Below are 22,266 nucleotides of genomic sequence, written 5' to 3'. Positions count from 1 at the left end.
TTGTGACAGAAAAAAAGTTTGTCATTTTGAAGAGCATGTTATTCATACCAGGCCACGATTAATATGAGTTGCTTATATAATTATTTTTAATAGTTTATATTATTTTTAAATAATATTTTCAAAATATACTTTTTATTATTTATTTTATTATTATTATTATTATTTAGTTTTATTATATATTTTTTGGTAATACTAGTTTAAGGTCCAATTCTCACTATGAACTAGTTGTTTATTATATTACTAGGATATTGTCTGTTTATTAGTACTTATAAAGCAAATATTAATGCCTCATTCTGCATGACGATATTCTACATCCCTAATCCTACCAATACCGAAACAACACCTTCCTTACTAACTATTAATGAGCCATAATTAAGAGTTTATTGAGGCAAAAGTCATAGTTAGTGAGAATTGGACCCTAATCTAAAGTGTGACCTATAAATATATCTTTTTTTTATCACATCAAACCTTTTGTGCAGCTCTTTATTTATTCAAACATGAAGTATGATATGTCCATCCTGTTCTAGTATCACTTGAGAGAGAAACTGTTGCTATCACTATTTCTGCAGCAGAATGGATATGTACTGCAGATTTTATCCATGGAACAGAATTTGAGAGCACACAGTGCAGAATATTGTATCTCACAATAAAATGCTTTTTAATAATACAATTCATTTGTGAGCAATGAACCGTAAGTTGCAATATTTAATATTTTCCTGACTCGTTATTTGTGTTATTTAAGTTTTTAACAAATGTTTTAACAAAATTGGACTAAAAATATGATCGGTTTTATATGTATACGACGAATATAATCGGAAGTAATCATGTATAGATCGAGGTCATGTGACAACAGTGTATCATTGAAATATTAGCTCAAGAAATGGAGCATGGTGTTAGCAACACCAAAGTCATGGGTTCGATTCCCAGGGAATGCATGTACTAATAAATTGAATGCCTTGAATCCAATCCAAAAATGTAAATGTAAGCACTACTGCAGTATTGTACCAACCAGTAAGGAACAATAAGAACGTGTGTGGGAAAAACCTGTATGGTGCAAATAATAGAAACGGTGTATTTGTGTGTGTAAAACAGAATCGAGATACCTGGCTCTGGTTGGAGTGGGTATTATTAGGTTTGGGAAGAGGAACATATGTAGAGGAGCCGCAGGGGCCTGGGGGGACGCTTGATCCCGTGGCGCCGCTCCTCTCTTCTGCCCCCAAATGGAAGCACAAATTGAGTTGGTAGGGCTGAGTAAATTGAATTTACCGTGGGAGCCCCCCACCATTACCAGCCCCACACTGAGTTTAGGGTCATCTGTTTTAGTTGGCAAATTGATTTTTACATTTTGGCCCTTGTCCTCTGCCATCCTGTCCTGCTCTTCCTCTCTCTCCCACTCGTTCTCGTTCTAGCTGATGTTTATAGTCATGTATGATGGTAATAGTGGAACATAGTGGTTTGCATCAGTCATGTAGCGTGTGTTTTGTCAGTTCATGTGATTTTTGCACTGGAAACACGAGTGCATGACTCGGTTTATGTATCTTGGATGTATCATGTGTCGACGTTTTGTTCATAAATTAGTCTGCAAATGATTCACAGATGTAAGGATCCATGTTCGTAAAGCTTGTCTTCTCATCTGTATTGTGAACGAACGTGTCCCCAACCTTTATGAGGTTGTGGCGTATGACTTTGTGTGTGTGTGTTTCGCCACTTTAGAACAGTAGAAGTTGTGCTCTTCAGTCCCTGTGATGATAGCAGCATTGTAGCAATTAATTAAACAAAATTAATTACCCTCCTTATCATCCGAGTACACATTCACGCAAAGCACTCTCTCCATCTTTCTTTAACACACACACACACGCACGCACACACACTTTTATATTCACAGATTCACTCATACACCTGCGGTTTCTCTCTCTTTCTTCTTACTTTGCAGTAATGTATCCAGAGGAAAATGTCATTACTCAAAAGTTGCTTTTTCAAAGAAAATCTCCGTTATGTTTTAAGGCAAGACACTGTACAGGCAAAGCAATTTTTTTATTTGCACTATAGTTCATTTTGTGATTTTAGGTGTGGTAACACTGACATAGACACGATACTATGTGTACTTTGTAACAACAGTAAATGATGCATAATTACAAGTAACTAAACCAAACCCTAACCGTAACACTATAGTAAGTACATGTTAATTAATATTACTCGGTACGATGTAACTATGTCACCTTAAAATAAAGTGTAACCTTTTTGAGCTATTTTGCTTCCATAACATGTCTTCTTTCAGAATAGTGGAAAAGAAAACATCAACATTTTACATCAATATTTTATTGCACTTCATCTAATTACATATGCAGATTTCAATTACAATGCATATCTTTAAAGGCTATGTTTCTCTCCTGCACTGAGCCAGAAATCTCCACTTCAGCAGCACTTACATAAACCAAATTTTCCAATTTTATTATAATATCTATATTCTGAAGGTTTTTCCAAAGGGGTTTGTTCATCTGGTTTATATAACATTTTATTCATAAAAGCATGGTGCAATTCGTTTTCTGGCTGTTGACATTATTTTCTGATCTATGGAGGGATACAAATCAGAAAATAAAAAGAAAATAATTTTGAACCTGGCTTTATCCAAAGTTAAAAAAATTGCCTTAAGTGTCAACTTAGTTTTCAGATTTTCAGAACTTCATTTGGAGAAATATTCACAAATTAATATGTGTAGTATAGTGTAGTTTTAAGAGAATTTGATTTGATTTGAGTTCAGTTTGAGACTCTTTTCTTTCTTTTTTTTGCCAGTCTCCATTTGCTCTCCTTTTAATCTCATTGCTGTCTGGAATTGAGATATTAAAGAGAGATCCTGTTTGCAGCTTCCACTTTTGATTCCCCATAATTTTGAATCCTTTAAAACTATTTATTTAAGTAATTAAAGGTAGTAAACGGTTGTGGCGTGTGTCACGTCACACAGAAGACAGATTATGTTTCCTTGACGTTAGGTGTCAGACGTGGGTTTGATCAAGTGTTCGAGCGGGACGTGACACTATTAAATCATCTTATTTTGACATCCCATGACGGTTTCTCTTTCTTTCTTTTCTTTTTTTTACCTGTCTGAAGTCACTTCTCGTTCTCAAACACGCACTTAGATCAAGTAATCCCCTTAAAAGAGAACTTAGTTGGCAGTTGGATTCGTTGGGTGTGTGCGTGTGTGCCATCCTCCCGCTGTGTACAATAGTGGGGTCTTTTCCTCGCCCCCGTGCGTATGGTGAACAGGATGGGGGTTTCTGGCCTGCGGGGTTGGGCCCCTCTGGTGTCTTGAAGCGGGTTCTGAGTGAGATTGATGAGGGTCGAGACCCCCACCTCCCCCCTCCTGCCCCACCATGTCCCCCCCGAGGGCAGATACTGCCTGTACACCCCCGAACACTCTCGCTTGCCAGAACCCTCCGTGTGCACGGGGCAAACCCAGCTGCGCCCCTCCGTTCCCAATCTTTCTCTTCTTTATCTGTCTGTTTCTCCTTTTATTTCTTTTATTGCTTGTTACTTTCTCCACTCGGGATTGAGTGTCCTGGCAGCGCAAAGGCCCGGAAATGATGTGTGGCTTGTGCTTTCTCTCTCTCTCTTTACTCTTGAAAGCAACAGAGAGAAAGAAGCAGAAAAAGTAAGAGGGAGAGAAACAAACACATTCACATAGATGCAGGTCCTGATTTATTTCCGGAGGTCTGATGCAACCGAACAGCTGAAAGATGCAACGAGATGTTTCTGCAGGTTCTGCAGTGCTGAATCATATACCTATAGTGTAAAACATGGTGAAAATGACTGATTTATGGTGGAATAAAAAAAGATATCCAAAAATCCCCTCAGTAAAAACTAATGTCAAACAAAATGATATAAGACTTTTGAACATGGCTTTATACAATTTTCAGATTTCTGTTTTTGGAATGTATGCAAATTACCGCACATTCAATTAGAAAATGTATCATTTGCATTTTTAAAGACAACACTTCAGAAAGCTTTTAATACAACAATTTTCTTTCCACTTTCAAGAGTGGTGACACACTGTAAAAATATTTTCATATTTGCAAACAACTTTTTCTTTTCTTTTGTCAAATCAACCGAGATTCACTAATGTTGTTCAGATAACCTAATATTTTGAGTTTCTGTTGATTAAACTGATCTTCAATTAACAATGTTGTCATTTTTTAATAGTATATCAGATAACACTTTACAATAAGGTTCATTAGTTAACATTAATGTATTTACTAACTTGAACTAACAATGAGCAATACATTTGTTACAGTGTTTATTATTCTTTGTTAACGTTAGTTAAAAAAAATAGAACTGCTCATTGTTTGTTCATGTCAGTTCACAGTGCATACTAATGTTAACAAATACAACCTTTGATTTTAATGACGTATTAGTAAATGTTGAAATTAATATTAACTAAGATGAATAAATGCTTAAGAAGTATTGTTCATTCTTCATGTTAACTGAGGTAGTTAACTAATGTTGATGTGAAATGTTCATTTTGAACATCTGAGTGCTGAATCATACCCATAGTGAATAGATATCAAATGCATATAAGCAGAGCAGACTGAATATGGTTGGAAAGTAAATGAACTTTCCACACAGACTATTTTCAGAACTCCTTGGCCAATTCATAAATCTCAGGTTTTGATTATTTAAAGCATTCCATGGCGCACCATTCACACTAAATGGTGTGAGTTACATTCCTATGCTACAGAAAAAAAGCCCCCAGAAGGCTTCTTCCATTACTTCTCATTAACTACAGCCCCCGTGGCTGTTGATGTTACATTTCGGTTGATTAAACGTTTGTCATTTACACTTTCATCAAGCATCTCTGTCAGCCTGCGGTTCTGTTACAGTGTGAACATGTCAGTTGTCGTCGCTACACGTCCGGTCGTGATGAATGACTGTTATCAAGTGACCAATCCAAACTCTCAGAGCTCGTTTGAGGGGCAGGCTGAAGTCAGCCGTGACCATCTCTGTAAAATGTTATGAGTTGTTGTGACAGTTATCGTGTCGTGTTTGTGATTTTATTGCACGGAGGCAATAAAAGTCAGTAACTCGAAATCAAACTGACAAACTGAGTTTTAACAGATGAAGTTTGGGTGTTGAGATAAAATGTCAGTTACAGGCCTCTAAGTGTCGGACTTACAATTTATTTACTCCTTCTAGAACTTGCCGTGGCTCAGAGATATTGGAAAGATTCACTCATTTTCAATTTTAGTTATCCTGGATCATTTTCTGCATTGTTTTTGAGTTTCTTTTTTTATTCATTATTTCATTTAGTTTTAAATGATATATGTATATATGAACAAAGTGAACTGTCAGTCTGACGTCCTATTTTATTACCTTGTGACTGTTTAAACAAGAGCTTCTGAACACGGACAGAATCAGTGCCATAAACTTTTCAGGGCTTTTTGAAAGGAAATGACCCTGCGACGCCATTGTGTAAAGAACCGCACATCCTCCAAAACCTGGTTTTGCATTTCCAAACAAATCCTGATTAGCCAATCAGAGACCGTTAATTGCCGGTGGATTAATGTTGTGTCTCGCTGAGGACAGTTTCAAGCTTTTCCTGGTGATTCCACACTGCTGGAGACGGAGCGGTCGTGCCTCATCCTAATTTTTCATTGTGTGTCAGCGAGGAAATGAAAGAGGTGCTTGTAATAACCCATAAAGAGGCTTTTTATCCGTCCATGACTCTCAAGTGCTCTTTGTCTTTCTTGCACTTTGTCTTTCTGCTCCCTTTTTCTCCTTTTTTTTCCATTTCAGACGGTTTTGCACAGTTTGTCTTTAGATAAAATGAAATTACTGCTGTGAATGCCATCAGGCTCATAAGAACATCTGTCATGATGATGATCCTGATTTCTGACCCCTGCCTGGATCGACTGTTGGCACACACACACACACACACACACACACACACACACTTGCACATGCAAACATAGGCACGTTAGTATTTTCACAAAAAAAAATTTATATAGTTTTAAGCCAGTTATTTATATATAGATTTACTGTAGTGTTTCGGTAGGAAATATCAGTTTACATTTCCAAACATTTTTTCTTTTGCCATTCATTTTGAGATTTTTGTATGCACAAGGAGTCTGAGCCGGTATGATCCACACGAAGATCTAAACTCACCATCATCGAGTCTGTCTGTGAATACATGAAGGAACTAAATCCAGAAGAAGTGCAGCAACGTCTCCAAGACGCTTGAAGAAACTGACATGCAGAGATACAGTACTGTGAGAAGTTTTAGACACTGGTGTAAAAAATGCTTTAAAGTGAGAATGCTTTCAAATATAATGTCATAAATAGATTTAATTTATCAATGAACTTCTATTAACTAAATCAAATCAATATTTGGTGAGACCACTCTGTGCGTTTAAAACAGCTTTTGTCCAGGTAAACTTGATCATAGTTTTTCAGGGAGCTTTGCAGAAAGGTTTCTTCAAGCGTCTTGGGGACGCTCCCACAGTTCTGGATTTAGTCTGTCTCAGTTTTTTCTGTTTCTTCATGTAATCCCAGACAGACTCGATGACGGTGAGATCAGATCATACCGGCTGTTGTCAGACTCCTTGTGCATACAGAAATCTCACTGGATTATTACAATTAATGGCAGAAGAAAAAATGTTTGGAAATGTAAACTGATATTTCCTACTGACACACTACAGCAAAAGAAAGAAATAAATGCCTTAAAACCGTTTTGTGGGGTTAAAATACTAACGTGCATAAGACTTTTGCACAGTACTGTACATAATCAAACAAAATATCAAAAAACTAAAATATGGCAGCAATTTATGTAAAAGTCTTTTAACTTACATTTTGGGTAATTGTGCATTTTCTGAAACTATATACTATATATATATATATATATATATATATATATATATATATATATATATATATATATATAACATTAATAATAAGAAATGTTTCTTGAGCATCAAATCTGCTTAGAATGATTTCTGAAGGATCATGTGACACTGAAGACTGGAGTAATGATGCTGAAAATTCAGCTTTGATCACAGGAATAAATTACATTTTAAAATACATTACAATAGAAACCAGCTATTTTAAATTGTAATAATATCACAATGTTAAATGCAGCCTTGGTGAGCATATAAGAAACTTAAAATCTTACCAACCCCAAACTTTTGAATGAGTATGTATGTATGGTTATCGTATTATGCCATTTATTTGGAAGATACATATATCAGTATTTTTGGACAGACCTGTAAACCTTCTGTTCCTCTCTGGAAAACCACAACTAACAATGCCTTAATGAAACTGAACATCAATAACTTTTAAATATTTAACTGAATAAAATAACATGCAAAATTAGAATGAGACTGCAAAGCGTCAATGAAGCATCACTAAAAACATCAATGGTGCAAATCTTAATGTGATTAAAAAAACATTATCATGACAAAAACATCAATTTGTCAAAATAAGGCCATCAATACCTTTGGCAAAATATCAATGCCTTAAAAACAGAGACAGATTACAGATCTTGTTTTCCAGACAGTTAAAACATCAATTCTTCAATATTACATTATATTATATAAAATTACAGGGACAATGTAGTATTAAAAAAAGGGTATGAAAATTTTTTCTTTTGTGAAAATGAAGATATCATCACATAAATGTAATATTCAAGAGGCAGTTTTCGGATAATATATTGCTTTCTTTTCAACGTGTTTGCAGAAGCCACATTAATATCTCTGTTGGATAAATTTAGGATAAACAGCGCTCTCAAACAGACACACACAAGAAAATTAATGCACATTCATGGACACACACACACTCTTCCTCTAATTCTCTGTCTCTCTCTCTCTCTGCAGGAGGAGTGCAGTGCTGTGTGCTGTAGAGGGGAGATAATGGCCTCTGGCTCCTCAATCTCTCGGCTGTAATGTGTTTCTGACGCCAGCTAGTGCCTGCAGCCCCCTGGGAGGTTCAGGGACGACATCATGATGGAGTGTCAGGTGCTTCTGTGTGTGTGCGTGAGCATGTCAGTATGCATATCAAACAGCTCCATAATGATATCTGTTTTCCTGCCAGCCGCCCTAGACTACAGGGACCACCTTTGCTTTCTCTATATTCCAATCACATGCAAATGTATATAGGTGCCCTTATGTGTACATACAGTCAGTGCAGTTAAAATCTGTTCTGGCATTTTATTGCTTGTTTTTTTTTTTTTTTTTGTCCCTCTTTATGTTACAGTTCATTCTCCAATCAAGGTGGCATGGTAATGGTAACCATGGTAACCGACTCCTAGCGCACATGATCGAACTGACCAGCCCCGCCACCACCAATAATCACCACCACACTTCCTGACATGAGCCGTATTAAAGGGTTAGTGGACCTAGTGATGGTTTTCATGTGACACGAGTCTCAGGCAGACACATCAGTGAATGTTAGGTTGAATCAGGGCTACTTTACAAATTTAAGATTTAAGAAACAAATATAGGCTATTATATGTAGCCTATGTATATGTGTGTGTATGTGTATATATATATATATATTGCGATTAATCACATCTAACATTAAAAGGTTGTATATATGTAGATGCTATTAATTATATTTTATATATATTGATATATTTATATATAGACACACACATCTAAATCACACACACACACATATATATATATTATATATGATATATTTAAATACACACACACACACACACACACACACACACACACATATATACATATAAATAATATTAATAAATATAATAATATATGTACACATACATACATTTTAGAAACAAACTTTTATATAAGATGTGATTAATTGCAATTAATCTACTTGATTAATATAGTACTAATATACATAGATGTTAAAAACCAAGTTAAAATATACAGGCTATTTTGGTCACTTTTGGTGGCATTTGTTTGTTTGTTTTTTTACCTTTGCCACATGAGCACCAGGGCTCAACATTTTAGTATCCACTGCACCACGGCTCAGACTAAAATCTATGTTTTTAGGTTTTTGTGGATGTTAAAAACAGGAAGAGATTGATGGATACATACACAATGTAACATTCCTATGTGTGTGTGGAGATAGAGAGAGAGAGAGAGAGAGAGAGAGAGAGAGAGAGAGAGAGAGAGAGAGAGAGAGAGAGAGAGAGAGAGAGAGAGAGAGAGTAGTTTACAGCCACGGGGTCAATCTATCTGAATAGTGAGGAGAAAGGGAACCCCTCACATACACACTCACACACATAATTCACAAAGACAGATCATTCACAGAGAGATATTTCACTCTCCTCCTCGTCTGCAAGGCCTACGGCGTCTCGAGCGAGGCCGTAACTCAGCCGCGTGATTGACGGCTGGGATGGAGAGCTGAAAAGCAGGCTGGACGCGTCAGATCATCTGGCATGTTGGAATGCCAGAGCGTCTGACTATTGTCTGATCTGGACAGGGCAGGCTGTGTGTTAGGGGATGGGAGAACGTGTGTGAGAGTCATTCAAACATTACTGAGACATCGAGAGCCCTCACAGACAGATCAGAGAAAGCTAGTGTGACGATGTGAACGTGTGTTATCTGATCGGAGCGCGGTTTGGCTAACGCTTAGGTTACAGCAATTACAGGTCGCTGAGTCACACATAGACCCCTGCACACACATGCACACTTCACACCCACACGGGCCTGTCAGATATACATCAAAGACAACCCCCTTCCTGAATTTACAACATGGACATCAGACCCCCCCTCAGACGGCTGTCTGCCACCCTCACCCTACCTGTCACCTGATATCTCACACACACATATGTAGACATGAACTATGAACACGGCTGCATTATTTTGATCAAATATACAGTGAAGATGTGACATTTTATTACAAATTAACTACAACTGTTTTCTATTTGAATATATTTTAAAATGTAATTTATTCCTGTGATCAAAGCTGAATTTTCAGCATCATTACTCCAGTCTTCAGTGTCACGTGATCCTTCAGAAATCATTCCGATATGATGATTTTATGCTCAAGAAACACTTCTGATTATTATCAATGTTGAAAACGGTTGTGCTGCTTTATATTTTTGTGGAAATCATGTTACATTTTATCCAGGTTTTTTTGATGAATAGAAAGTTCAAAAGAACAGCATTTATTTTTCTTTTAAAATAAATCTTACCCACCCCAAGCCTAGCTATAGATATAATTTATACATGAAATATTGTATAATCTCTCTATATAATATATATATATCTTTTTCATATCATATTGTCTGTCATGGAGTTCTCAGATGATTCTCCTTAAATTTCTTTGGATAAATAAAATAGACACAAATGAGAAATTGTAGATGTGGAGTAACAGTCTAAAGTTGTAAAGGTAACAATAAACTCAAATCATTTGGTTTTGTTTAAAATTTGAAACTGCAAACTTTGGTTTGTTAATTCTGAGAAGTTCGAGCCATAGTTGAGATCTCTTCTGAAGATTACGGTGATATGCAAGGAAGTTTTTTTTGTTGTTCTCAAGAGGATAATCTAAAAAGCAGATGACTAAAGCATGACTCTCCATTTGCTCTCCATTAAATCTCAGATTTAAAGAAATCGGATTCAAATGTTCTTTCCTAAGGGCTTGTTTGTTATATTATATATATATGTTTATGCAAATGAATGTCTGTAAATTAAGATTCTGTTTGACTACCTCATTTTAATCTCAGTAGTTCCACAGTAGTAACAGAAATACTATGGTATTTTGGCCGATACTTTAGTTACCATGGCACATTTATATAAAGAATGTTCAAGTCCAGTCAGTTTCCACAGAGTTTGAAGCAATTTATCATAATTCTCGGCTCACGCTCATGAGAAACATCTCTCAAACTGTGTTTTTACATCGTGACTTTCAGCAGAATGAAACGGGAGACGCCACCCAGAAAGCGATGACCTCTGACCTTGTCGTAATGCCAGCCTCCAGGCGTGCTGACTTCACAGAAGCAGATGCACACAGCTCTTTCTGTTGTGTTCTTCAGCTGCCAGGCTCTGGAGCCATGGGGAGAAAAGCTCAAGGACAGGGAGAGAGGAGACGGAGCCCTCGCCTCCGGGCCTGTTCTGGACGCCACTCTCAGCTGTTGCCCAGGTAACAGGACAGGCGGGTTTATGGGATAATGTGGGCGGCTGGTGTTCTGGTTTGTGGTTATCAATGCACAACATACCCTATAGCGTATAATTAAGCACATAACCAACAAGATTATATATATATAATCAAAACAACCTCGAAGAGGAGTCCACTGCAATAAAAAAACACAGATTATAAACCTAATGAGCCCGAGCAGGAGCGTGTGTGTGTGTGTGTGTGTGTGTGTGTGTGTGGACGGTTTGACAAGCCGAGGAGATTCCACTTTGCTTCAACTCTCCAGATGCCATCACCATGACTACACCAGGCTGGGAACCTGACCTTTGACCTCTCAAAGGGTCACTAAGTGACCCCTGCTGTTTGTACAGAGAAACTCCTTAGTGACGATCGAGGAAGAAAGACATCTGGCGGTGCGTGTGTGTGTGTGTCTAGTGAATTAGGCATAATGGACGAATCCATAACTCTGAATAAAAGTTTTGGACATTTACAATGATAGAGTGGGGTTTTGAATTTTTATGCCGTGCCGTGTGATGCTTGTGTGAGTGTCTAAAATAAGTAATATTAAAGCGAGTGTCTAAAATAAGAAATATTAAAACATTTCTTGTCTCTATTTCTCCAATCTGACAAACTAGCCTATGTCGGGGGAAAAGTCTCACTTTTTTCTTTTCCATATTCATTTAACATGACATGCACTTGTTTTGTGCTCTCTCTCTCTCTGTCTCTCTTTATGTCTATGACGCCCACATTCTTAATGTATGCATCTCCAACTCTATTATTCTCTCATGCTATTGGACATTTCTAACCACGCCCAATTCTCTCTCTCTATCTCTCTCTCTCTGCCTGTGTCTTACATATTTATATACTACGAGTACTAAATAGTATTAGAATGAATGCATCCTAGATCATTTAAATTGAACTTTTTATTTTCTATTTCAAATAAATGCTGTTTTTTCCAGAATCCTGGAAAAAATCTATCAAGATTTCAACAAAAATATTATGCAGCACAACTGTTTTCAACATTGATAATAATAACGCATGTTTCTTGAGCATCAAATCATCACATTAGAATGATTTCTGAAGGATCATGTGAAAATACAGCTTTGTCATCACAGGAATAAATTACATTTGAAAATATATTACAATAGAAAACAGTTATTTTGAGTTATATTGAGTTATATGAATGATATTTCACAATATTACGGTTGTTTAGATCAAATAAATTCAGCCTTGGTGAGCATAAGATACTTTTTTCAAAACATTAAAAAAATCTTACTAACCCCAAACTTTTGAACAGTAGTGTACATTGAAAATATGATGCCAAAAGTGCCCATAATGGTTAAAATCTCTGGTGAATTTTCCAAATGTGTACAAACAATTAGTTAAATGCTGCTATTTGTCAGTATGTGTTCAATGTTATATAAATGACATCTCCAGTTCTATTAGTTAAATCTATAGTTATCAATTTAATACTGCCATTTTGATGTTTCTGTGCCAGATAAATGTTTTAATACCTAATTACATAGTTACATTTAATTGCTAATTACATATTTGCTAATTATAGCTTCAGTGTAGTCATACTATACAGTAAAGTGCATACTTTTAGTGCATAACATCATTATGCAAACTGAAATACAGCCATTCTATTTATTATTTTAAATGGTATTTTATTATTATTGTAATTTCTGCAAATAATTAAAAGAAAAAATGTTCTGTATTCCATTGAAATCTGCTTTTAAACTCTTGATTGAGTGGCAGACTCAGAAGGAGCCCGGGGCCTTGCAGGCCACAGGGCAATAGTGCATGATAATATACAGAACAGAAACACGCGGGAGTCAAGCAGAGCCCAAACACACATCCTGTCTCCTGTAGGACTCCAGGTGCTGCGGCGTATCACATTTCCATGTTCAGTCCCCAGAACGCTGCCAGTCAACGTGCCGAGAACTCGGAGCGAAAGACCGTCTGTGTGTTTGAGGGTGATACAGCACATATGGCCCAAATGATCTGGCAACTCTATTTATTACACACAAGAAGTTAAATTGAGCCTTATGAAGAGTGTGTGAACACACAGCCCTGGCAGCGGCCAACCAGCGTGATGTTGCGCAGGCCTGAACGAGTGTGTACGTGTGCCTGGAATTTCTATATACCGTGGTTAGAGGCCATTTCTCTCTCCCAAGCGCACTGAATCGAGCTCTGTCAACTGGTTTAAAAAAGTTTTCCACATCTTGATTACTGTCATCTTCAATCACATCTCATTGGACAGCCATAAGGGAAGCCGCATTTTAATTAGTCATATTAATTAATACAGCTGTTAAGAGTCTCGGTCCAGTTCCCATTACCATCAAATCATTTCACATGCCCAAACTATAGTTCATGCAACATTGAGTTGTACTTCTGATTTTTCGTTGTTGTTGTTGTTGCTTTTATCTCACTTTCCAGGTGTAATTGATTCAAATTAGTTCCAAACTCACATGAGAATTTACTTAAATCTTATTAATGTTTGTAGCCAGATGAGTTTCATTAATATATAAACATCTCTCTGGAGTTTTGGTCCCAGGAGCTCTAATGCAATAAAGCATCTTTAACTACCATCTGCCCTGAATTATGGTCTAATTACCTAATAACCTCCAACATAAACGAACAGAATATAACGTTGTAATGTTTTAATGTAGCACCTGCATAATAATGTCATCTAAACTTGCTATCTGACAGTTGTAAATATCTGAATTTCTGCTGTTTGTTTAGTCGATGACTCCGGGTTTTCTTGTGAATGAGTGATGCTGTGTTTTCATAACCGAGACAGATCTTCAGCACTTACCGTAGATAATTCAGAGCGTACGTTCACCCCGTCACTTTATTACACACTTTATTAAAGCACTCTGACCAGAGATGAGAGGCTGCAATATCCACACCATTATTTTTCTTAATGCCTGCGATCTATCTCTGTGCATTAATGTACCCGCAGAGGATTTCACCGAGTGTGTGTGTGTGTGTGTGTACAGTAATTGTGAGCTTTTTACATTTAAAAACAATAAATAAATGAAAATATAATGAAATGCTTTGTTTACAAGGAAATATACAACTTGCAAACATGTCACGTCTTTGACGTTCTATTGAGATTCTTCATGTTTTTCATGTTATTGATACATATTCAAAATTAATATTCATATTCATATTCACTACATTACCAGCTGTGCAGATCCAGACTCACTGATGAGTGTGTGTGTGGTTCATGTACACCCTATGTTATGGGGACATGTTTTGGTCCCCATAAGGAAAACAGCTTATAAATCACATTAAGTGATGTTTTTGGAAAATGTAAAAATGCAGGAAGTTTTCTGTGATGGGTATGTTTAGGGTTAGGGGATAGAATATACAGTTTCTACAGAATAAAAATCATTATGCTTATGGTAAGTCCCCATAAAACATGAAAACCCAACATGTGTGTGCGCGTGTGCTAGCAGCTGAGCGAGGTGAGGTGTGTAAATCGTGTTTGCTGATGTATGTGTTTGGCATTCTTATGGTAATGGTGTCAGATAGCATGTAATGAATTCATTATACTGCCTTATTGCACCCTCATCTGCCAACAGAGAGCCACCCAGGGACATACTGTACGTGTGTGTGTGTGTGTGTGTGTGTGTGTGTGTAGTTGAAAAATATTATATGGCATTATCATTTCTAATAAGATAATAAGGATCCTGCTTTTGTTTAACTATAGGGAGTGTTTCTTTTTATTTAACGACAAAGCATTTAAATGCTTGAATGTATTCACATTCATTTTTTAGTCAATTTATTCAGTTATTTTTTCTTAATGTCTATCTGTTATGTGGTGTAGCAGTCATTTGTAGTGTGTAGAGGATCTCGGGTCCCATACGGTTGAGTATATGGCTCTATCTGCTCAGCCCGCCCTCGTTTCTTTAGTTATGAAATATTGGTTGTAACATGAAAACAATGGCTATGGAAATGTTTAAACAAACATTTGATTGCAAAATGGAGAGGATCAGTCTCAGGCTCTAAATTTATTAATTTATTTCTGTACTAGTTACATCCCAAACTGCACTGCGTATTGCTAATTATTACTATATATAATTATTCATTACTGAAAATGATGATGGCAACGGAGGGAAAATAATTTGCCAGTGGAAATGAAGGTTGATGGAGTATTAGTTATGTTTGGAATGGAATACTGGCACACTGCACAATATGTACTGTATACTGCATGGAAATAACCATCATAGACACTGACAGGAACAAACCCCACCAAATATTTACATTAGTGGTCAGTCTGGATGAGTTTTTCTTATTTTATTACATTTGTTCCACCCGAATATGTGGTTACATACTAGCTATAAAGCCTACTATATTTTAAATAGCACACAAAATGCAACAATACTTTCAAACAGCAGTATCCTACGTTGACCTCAACATTGGCATGCTGCATTCAGCGAGAAGCTAGTGCCATCTGGTTATTGTCTTGAAAAATAAAAATATTTATTTTGCATTTTTAAACCAGTTGAGTGTAAAAATTACTTAACTTTTGGCTATCTGATCAAAAAATTAATCAAAAATACATTCAAATTATTACAAATCACTGCAGATATTAGTTCTGGTTCATTCATATTTTGACAAACAGGCTAGGTCATTTGGATATTCAATGCATACAGAAAATGTGCATGTGGTGCACTGCGCAATGCATTGTAGCCTACATAGGCTACTATACAGCAGTAATACACTACTGCAGTACTAGAAGCATATTATTTGAACAAAGCCACTGAGTAAAGTGTCAGATCAGACTGGGAGTAAAAAAGTCAAGCACTTCATGTTTGAGTAGGCCTCTACACACAAACTCTTTACCTCACAAACACTCACTCACGAACTCGAACACACAGAATCTCCTTCCCACTTGCTCTGCTTGGCTTCATATTTCTCCATTACGCAGGTTTTTAAACACCTCTTGTACTCCTATTAGAGAAAAAAGAAGCAGAAGAAGAAGAAGTTCTGCACTATTTATCCCGTCAGACTATCAATCACTGTCGCTCTCGCTGCCCCGTCTTGGGCGCAAAGACAGCGCTACGCGGCCAGCCATTTGTCAAAGCGGCCCCGGAGGCTACGCATGGCTGTGTCCGGGGAGGACGGCCTGTCGTCGGGCCGACGTGGATGAACGAAAGCGCTATGCAAATTAGCGGCTAATCTGTGGCGGAACACAGGCGCGCCCGGCTCGCAGGTTCCATTACTCCTCTTTAGCTCGGTTGATTATGATTAAACTGATGCCTGCCGATCGGTTTTAACCCTTTTGCCCGCCAAAAAAGCAGCCCGGTGCGGATGCTTCCGTTTGGCTGGAGGCGCGTGGAAGATGAACTGTCTGTTTGTATAAATAAACACGCTAAGTTTGAGTCACGATGGTTCCCCACAGAATCAGCAGTTTAGAGTGAAACTCGCCTCTTTGAGATTATGTTAATGAAATAACCTTATCAAAATGAGAGAAAAGGAGTGGCTCAGGTTGCGTTGACACACTTCACACCATCTCCAATAGTTGAGTTTTTGCCACCTTTGCTGGAAAAAAAGCCTAAAAGATGAAATTTAAAGTCAGCTTGAAACAGTCAACAATGTCCCAATATGTAGTGAGCAGGCAGCGTCCTTTACTGTCCTTACCAGTACACGAATTCATGAACACAATATACCGATTCATGAGGAGCTATAGGAGTTGATTGAGACGCACCCTATATCTGATGCCGCTTTTCCACTGCATGATATATGGCTCTCTTTTGGGGGGGTTTCCACTGTGTACAGTAGGCTACCTAGTACCTGGTACTATTTTTTTTTTATAGCCTACCACCTTGGTTGAGGTTCCAAGCCAGCCGATACTAAAATGTGACGTGTAAACACTGCAGATCACTGATTGGTCAGAGAGTATCTGCAATCACTGATTGGTCAGAGAATATCGTCACTACAGCGATTTGCGACAAGAGACACCAAACCTGCTAGATTTAAATAGTCAACAACAGCCAACCACAGTATATCATTTGTTCGCATTTATGACTTGCTTGAAACGACCATTGCACACAACTTAAAAAAAAAGAAATGCTGTATCGTGGTCAGAAACCGAGGTGGCTGCGCAACTATAACGATCAATAATCTCACCCACTTTAAAGCGTATTAACTGCAGTGGAAAAGCAAACCGAGCCAAAGTAAAGCGAGCCGAGTCGTACCACGCAGTGGAAAAGCGCCATTAGTGAACGGCTTCTCGAACAAGAAAAAATGTGGGGCGGGTCTTGATTTTGTACATGGGGAATTGATTGGACCATTGGATGGTTGTGGTTTGCTGTTGCTGTGATGTCATGTGAGTGAAAGTTTGCCCCGCCCTCACGCCAGTAAACACATCATCAGAGAAGAGAAGAGATGTGAAGTTACTTTGATTAAAGATTATGAGAACACATTCATTTTTTTTGATTAAATAATGATGTGGACGAATAAATCATTTACAATAATACTGCAATATTCCATAAAAAAAAGTGGTCAATTTTGATTTGATGGTGACTTTAAAGGTTCTTCACTACAAATTCTGAACTCAGAATCAAATGTTGGAAGTTGTTTATTTCATTCATTTTGATCACTGTATATGTCTTCAGCAGGACGATGCAGTGGATAAAAAGCGATGGAAGCAGAGATGTTTTGATTGATGGGTTCTATCATTCACTCCCTCTTCTCCACATCGACAAGAACGAGTGAAGATGAGGTCTGCCAGCCATAAAATAAGACCTCTCTGTAAAAACATGCTCTAAGCGAGATTACTGGAAGAATGAGAGCAACAACCCTGATTTTCATTTCAGTTAGGCCTATGTAGTGCACTCATTTTGTTTGCGCTTTTGGTACGTTTTTCAACCCCCATAATAATCCTGTTCAGGGTCCATTGTCCTCTCTTGTCCCTACAATTTTACTGTTTTCTTTTATTCCTGAACAACAAAATCTTTATGCGAATACAGCACGCAGACCAGTTTGCTGTTTTCTTTCCCTGATGCATCCGTTATAATGCGCAAGGGAAAATAAGGAACAAGGGAATTGGAGATGTGAAAGAGAGAGGGAGGATTCTATTCAGTAGAATAAAACAAAGAAACAACAAAATAAATGTCATCCTTTTTTTCCTCCTCCTTTAAAACCACTCTATCTGCACCAGTAGCCCATCTGTCTATTTCCTTCCCTCTACGGACTATGATATGACATAACTTCATTCTCTCAATAGATTGACAGTAATTTCATTTTCAATTTGTTGTGGTTCAAGGCAGTAATGATGACTGACGGGAGCTACTGCCACCTGGTGGTCAAATAGAAGACTGCAGCGCTTTAACCGCACAACTGTATTATCTCCACAGGACGAACCTGTTGTTCAAGAATCTCGCCACCAGGAGGAGCACTAATACAACACATACCACGATTTCAATAGACACAAGGTAAATAAAAACAATGTAATTCATGTTGATTGTGCTGTGCATTCCAAAGACATGTGATTTATTTTTATGTCAAATTTGAATTGTAACAAAATCATTTCATGAAAAACTAGGCTACTTTTTATGCTATGCAGAATTAAATAGAGATTAATGAAATTCATGATTTTTAACTGAGGTAATAGAATATGTTGAATTGTAATTTCAATGTGAATAATAATGCAAAACAAATCTATTAGATTTATAAAGAAAACTTAATTTTTCAGAATAACCCATAGGCTACATGAAGACTTTTTCATAGACAATGGTGAATTTCCAAAAACACCTATAGGCCTATATTATAACCAATAGCCTATGTAAAATGGCATCAATAGAAATTTGCATTTAATTAAGATGGCGTTTCAAAAATTGCAACAATTTATTTATTTTTTATTTTTTTTAATAAATAGTTTTAATATAGGCCTATTATTTGACCTATGAACCATGGTGGAAGACCACATTTTCCAGAATGTTCTAATTTACCCTGAAAGCTGGTTTACAAAATAGAAGCATGCCCATTTTGTTACGCTGAAGAGTTTTCTGTGTTGTGTGTTTGCCTTGAATATCTTTCAAATGCAATTCAGTAAATTCATCTTCCTGTCTTTCCAATTCTTCATCCCGTAGACATTTTATTCAAATTCCAACTCGTCAATTTAAAGGGAGTCAATTCTTAAATTCTGATTCTTTATGAACTGCTAAATGTTCAAAACTAAAGTCAGACAGCCTATATGATCAGAAATAGGCCAGACGCTTTAGATGCCCAAAATGTTCCCTTTAAATGAAAATGACTCTTGTCGGGCCAAATGAAGTTTCCCATCAGAAGCTATAAGATAATGATTAATGGACTGTGTGTTCTGCAGACTGTGGAGAGGCCGATCTTGGCTGCCATGAGCAAACTATCAACGCCAGAGCCCAGCTGGTGCTGAACAGCCTTTCGAGTGGGCCATCGAATGTGACTTGTTCTTATTTAATCCCTGTGTGAATGAACCCCGCATACCCTGTCCTACCGCCAGCTTAACACATGAACCAAGCAGCCCCCAGACAGAGGGCAAGTCCTCCTTAAAACACCCAGCTAGGGCAGTGGTCAGCCATTAGTCTCCCTCAAACAGCCTAATCGCACCAGTGGGCATCCTGGCATCAGGCACTTCTCTGGCCAGTGTTCCTGTTCAAACTAATGCCAGTGCCAGGACTGATGACTATTACCTCTCAAATAGACAAGACTGAGAGTCTGCCCTCTACTGGTCGGATGTGGAATTGTTCTTTCTTTCTTTCTTTCTTTCTTTCTTTCTTTCTTTCTTTCTTTCTTTCTTTCTTTCTTTAAAATGCATCTGTTCTTTTAAAGATGTTTAACACGTTTATAAACACATTTAGTGTGGACACATTTAATCACATTTAATTCTAAAATATAGAATGTGATGTTTTAATTATTTTTTTATTGGCTTGTGAATAAGTCTATTTTTTGGGGTATGATGAGGCTAGTTGTTTTTAAATAGGCTATTACCAGTCAAAAGTTTGGACACAACTGTTTCTCATAATTTTAAAGACCTGCTTAAAGATCTGAAATGCTTAAATTAGTTTTACGGACAAATATAAGTTGTGTTTATGTATGAATTTCTTTACAAAAGCTGGTTGAAGCGAATGGTTAAGGAAAAGCAGCAAACAAGTGTCCTGAGAGAATGGTTAGTTCACCCAAAAATGAAAATTCTGTCAGTAATCACTCACCCTCATGTTGTTCCAACTCCGTAAGACTTTCGTTCATCTTCAGAACACAAATTAAGATATTTTTGATGAAATCTGAGAGCTGGCTCACTACTTCATAGGCTGCTAGGTAATAGATATCTGCCATCCCAGAAAAGTTAGTTAAGACATTGTTAAAATAGTCCAAGTGACTACAGTGGCTCAACCTTACGTTTATCAAGTGACAAGAATACTTTTTGTGCGCAAAAACCCCCAAAAATAACGACTTTATTCAACTATTAATTTTCTTCCGTGTGAGCCTCTGAGTGAGTTCATGAGAGCGCCACGACGCATGCGCGAGAACTGAGAAGATGACGCTCATGATCATTTAATGGGAAAGTGTGAAAGGTAAGCCATTAATTTTGCGGCATTGGCACTTTTACGTTTTCTCGTTGGTTTTCTCACGATTTGGACATCCAGGAAATGCACACTTTAGAACCATTTTAAACACTGCATCGAGACCCTAGCGTCATCTTCTCAGTTCTCGCGCATGCGTCGTGACGCTCTCGTGAACTCACTCTGAGGCCCACACAGAAGAAAATGAATAGTTGAATAAAGTTATTTTTTTATTTATTTTTTGCGCACAAAAAGTATTCTCGTCGCATGATAAACTTAAGGTTGAGCCACTGCAGTCACTTGGACTATTTTAACGATGTCTTTACTAACTTTTCTGGACCGGCAGATGCAATTACTAGCAGCCTATGAAGGAGTATCTTAAAGGCACACTATGCAGTTTCCGTTTTTCCGTTTTTCTCAAACAGCGACCCCTAGAGTTGCTGTGGAGTACTTGTAACGTTACTGTCGTAAATAGCACTCACGCACAGCCGTCTCTGCACTAGAGATGCGCGGATGGGCTATTATTTCATCCGCAACCGCATCACAAAACTCATCATCGTTTTTGACCAATTTTCAAAACCGCACCCGCCCGCCATCCTCTGATTGCTGTATACATAATATTTTTCATTTGATTGGTTCAACCGCCCGCCACCCGCCCGAATTGAATTAAAATATTATTTTTCGTCACGTCATCCGCCCGATCCGCGGTTTATCTGCGGAGTCCGCGGCTGTAACCGCCAAACCGCGCATCTCTACTCTGCACTCTTCCGACCGCGCTTTCTTCATTTTCTTCGTCGACTCTGCCATGATTCACGTCTGAAATGCGTGCTAGTGTCTTCCATAGAGGCTGCTTCATATGTTGTTGATGTATGTGACGTCGTGCCGTAAAGCAAGTCGGCGGGGCGCCACCTCTCAAACTTGCATTGCTGGTTTTGCCAGCGGGTCGGGATGATTCGCCCTACTACAAGTTTGTTTACCATCGAAATGATTTCGAAGCTGTTATATTAAGGTACAAATCTTGCATAGTGTGCCTTTAATTTGTGTTCCAAAGATGAACGGAAGTCTTACGGGGTTGGAACAACATGAGGGTGAGCAATTACTGACAGAATTTTTCATTTTTGGGGGAACTAACCCTTTAGAGAGGAAAAAAATATATAACATAGTTTCTATTTATTTTACTAATAAAAAATAAATAGGCTAAGTAAAAACACACCAAAAGTGAAATGAATAAGCCTCAGGCTGGAATGCAAATGTATGCCTCTGCAGTAGAAAGCGCAGATCAAACTTATCAGCTGTGCTGTGCCATTCTGGATTGCAGAAGAAGGAGAAGAAAGTTCAACGCTCCTACTTCAGCAATATAAACAAAAACAAAAAAATTTAACAAATGTGATGTTTAACTAAAGTCATTTTTACTTATTTGTATGGTTAAATTGAATCATTGAGGGTCAGCAGCAAAGATATTGGTTAATAAGGTGAGATTAAATACATAAAGTATAGGCCTATTTGTATTATTTAACATATTTGCAGGTTTGCATAATATTCTGAGTTTGCATTTCACAGTTTTTATTCATTTTGAGGAATACTGAATCTGTTTTTGTGCAAGTGAGATGAGTAA

General features: G+C 37.5%; 1 protein-coding gene across 2 annotated transcripts in view; it reads left to right on the top strand.

Moving 5' to 3' along the window:
* The window catches only part of LOC311080715 (BEN domain-containing protein 6-like), a 15,842-nt gene extending 7,555 nt beyond the window's left edge, over positions 1-8,287 (top strand). Inside the window, exons 9-10 of one of the 2 annotated variants that reach the window (XM_084110819.1) lie at positions 7,860-8,000; positions 8,239-8,287. In XM_084110819.1, the coding sequence (XP_083966945.1) occupies positions 7,860-7,928 (69 nt within the window). In that variant the 3' untranslated portion in view covers positions 7,929-8,000; positions 8,239-8,287. Of the gene's footprint in view, positions 1-7,859; positions 8,001-8,238 lie in introns of those variants that run through there. The other variant, XM_084110822.1, reaches the window with a different exon arrangement.
* The last annotated feature ends 13,979 nt before the right edge of the window (positions 8,288-22,266 follow it).

The sequence above is a fragment of the Abramis brama genome (genome assembly GCF_963993115.1).
Source record: "Abramis brama genome assembly, chromosome: 1".
Classification (NCBI taxonomy): domain Eukaryota; kingdom Metazoa; phylum Chordata; class Actinopteri; order Cypriniformes; family Leuciscidae; genus Abramis; species Abramis brama.
This window is presented reverse-complemented; position numbering and strand designations above follow the sequence as displayed.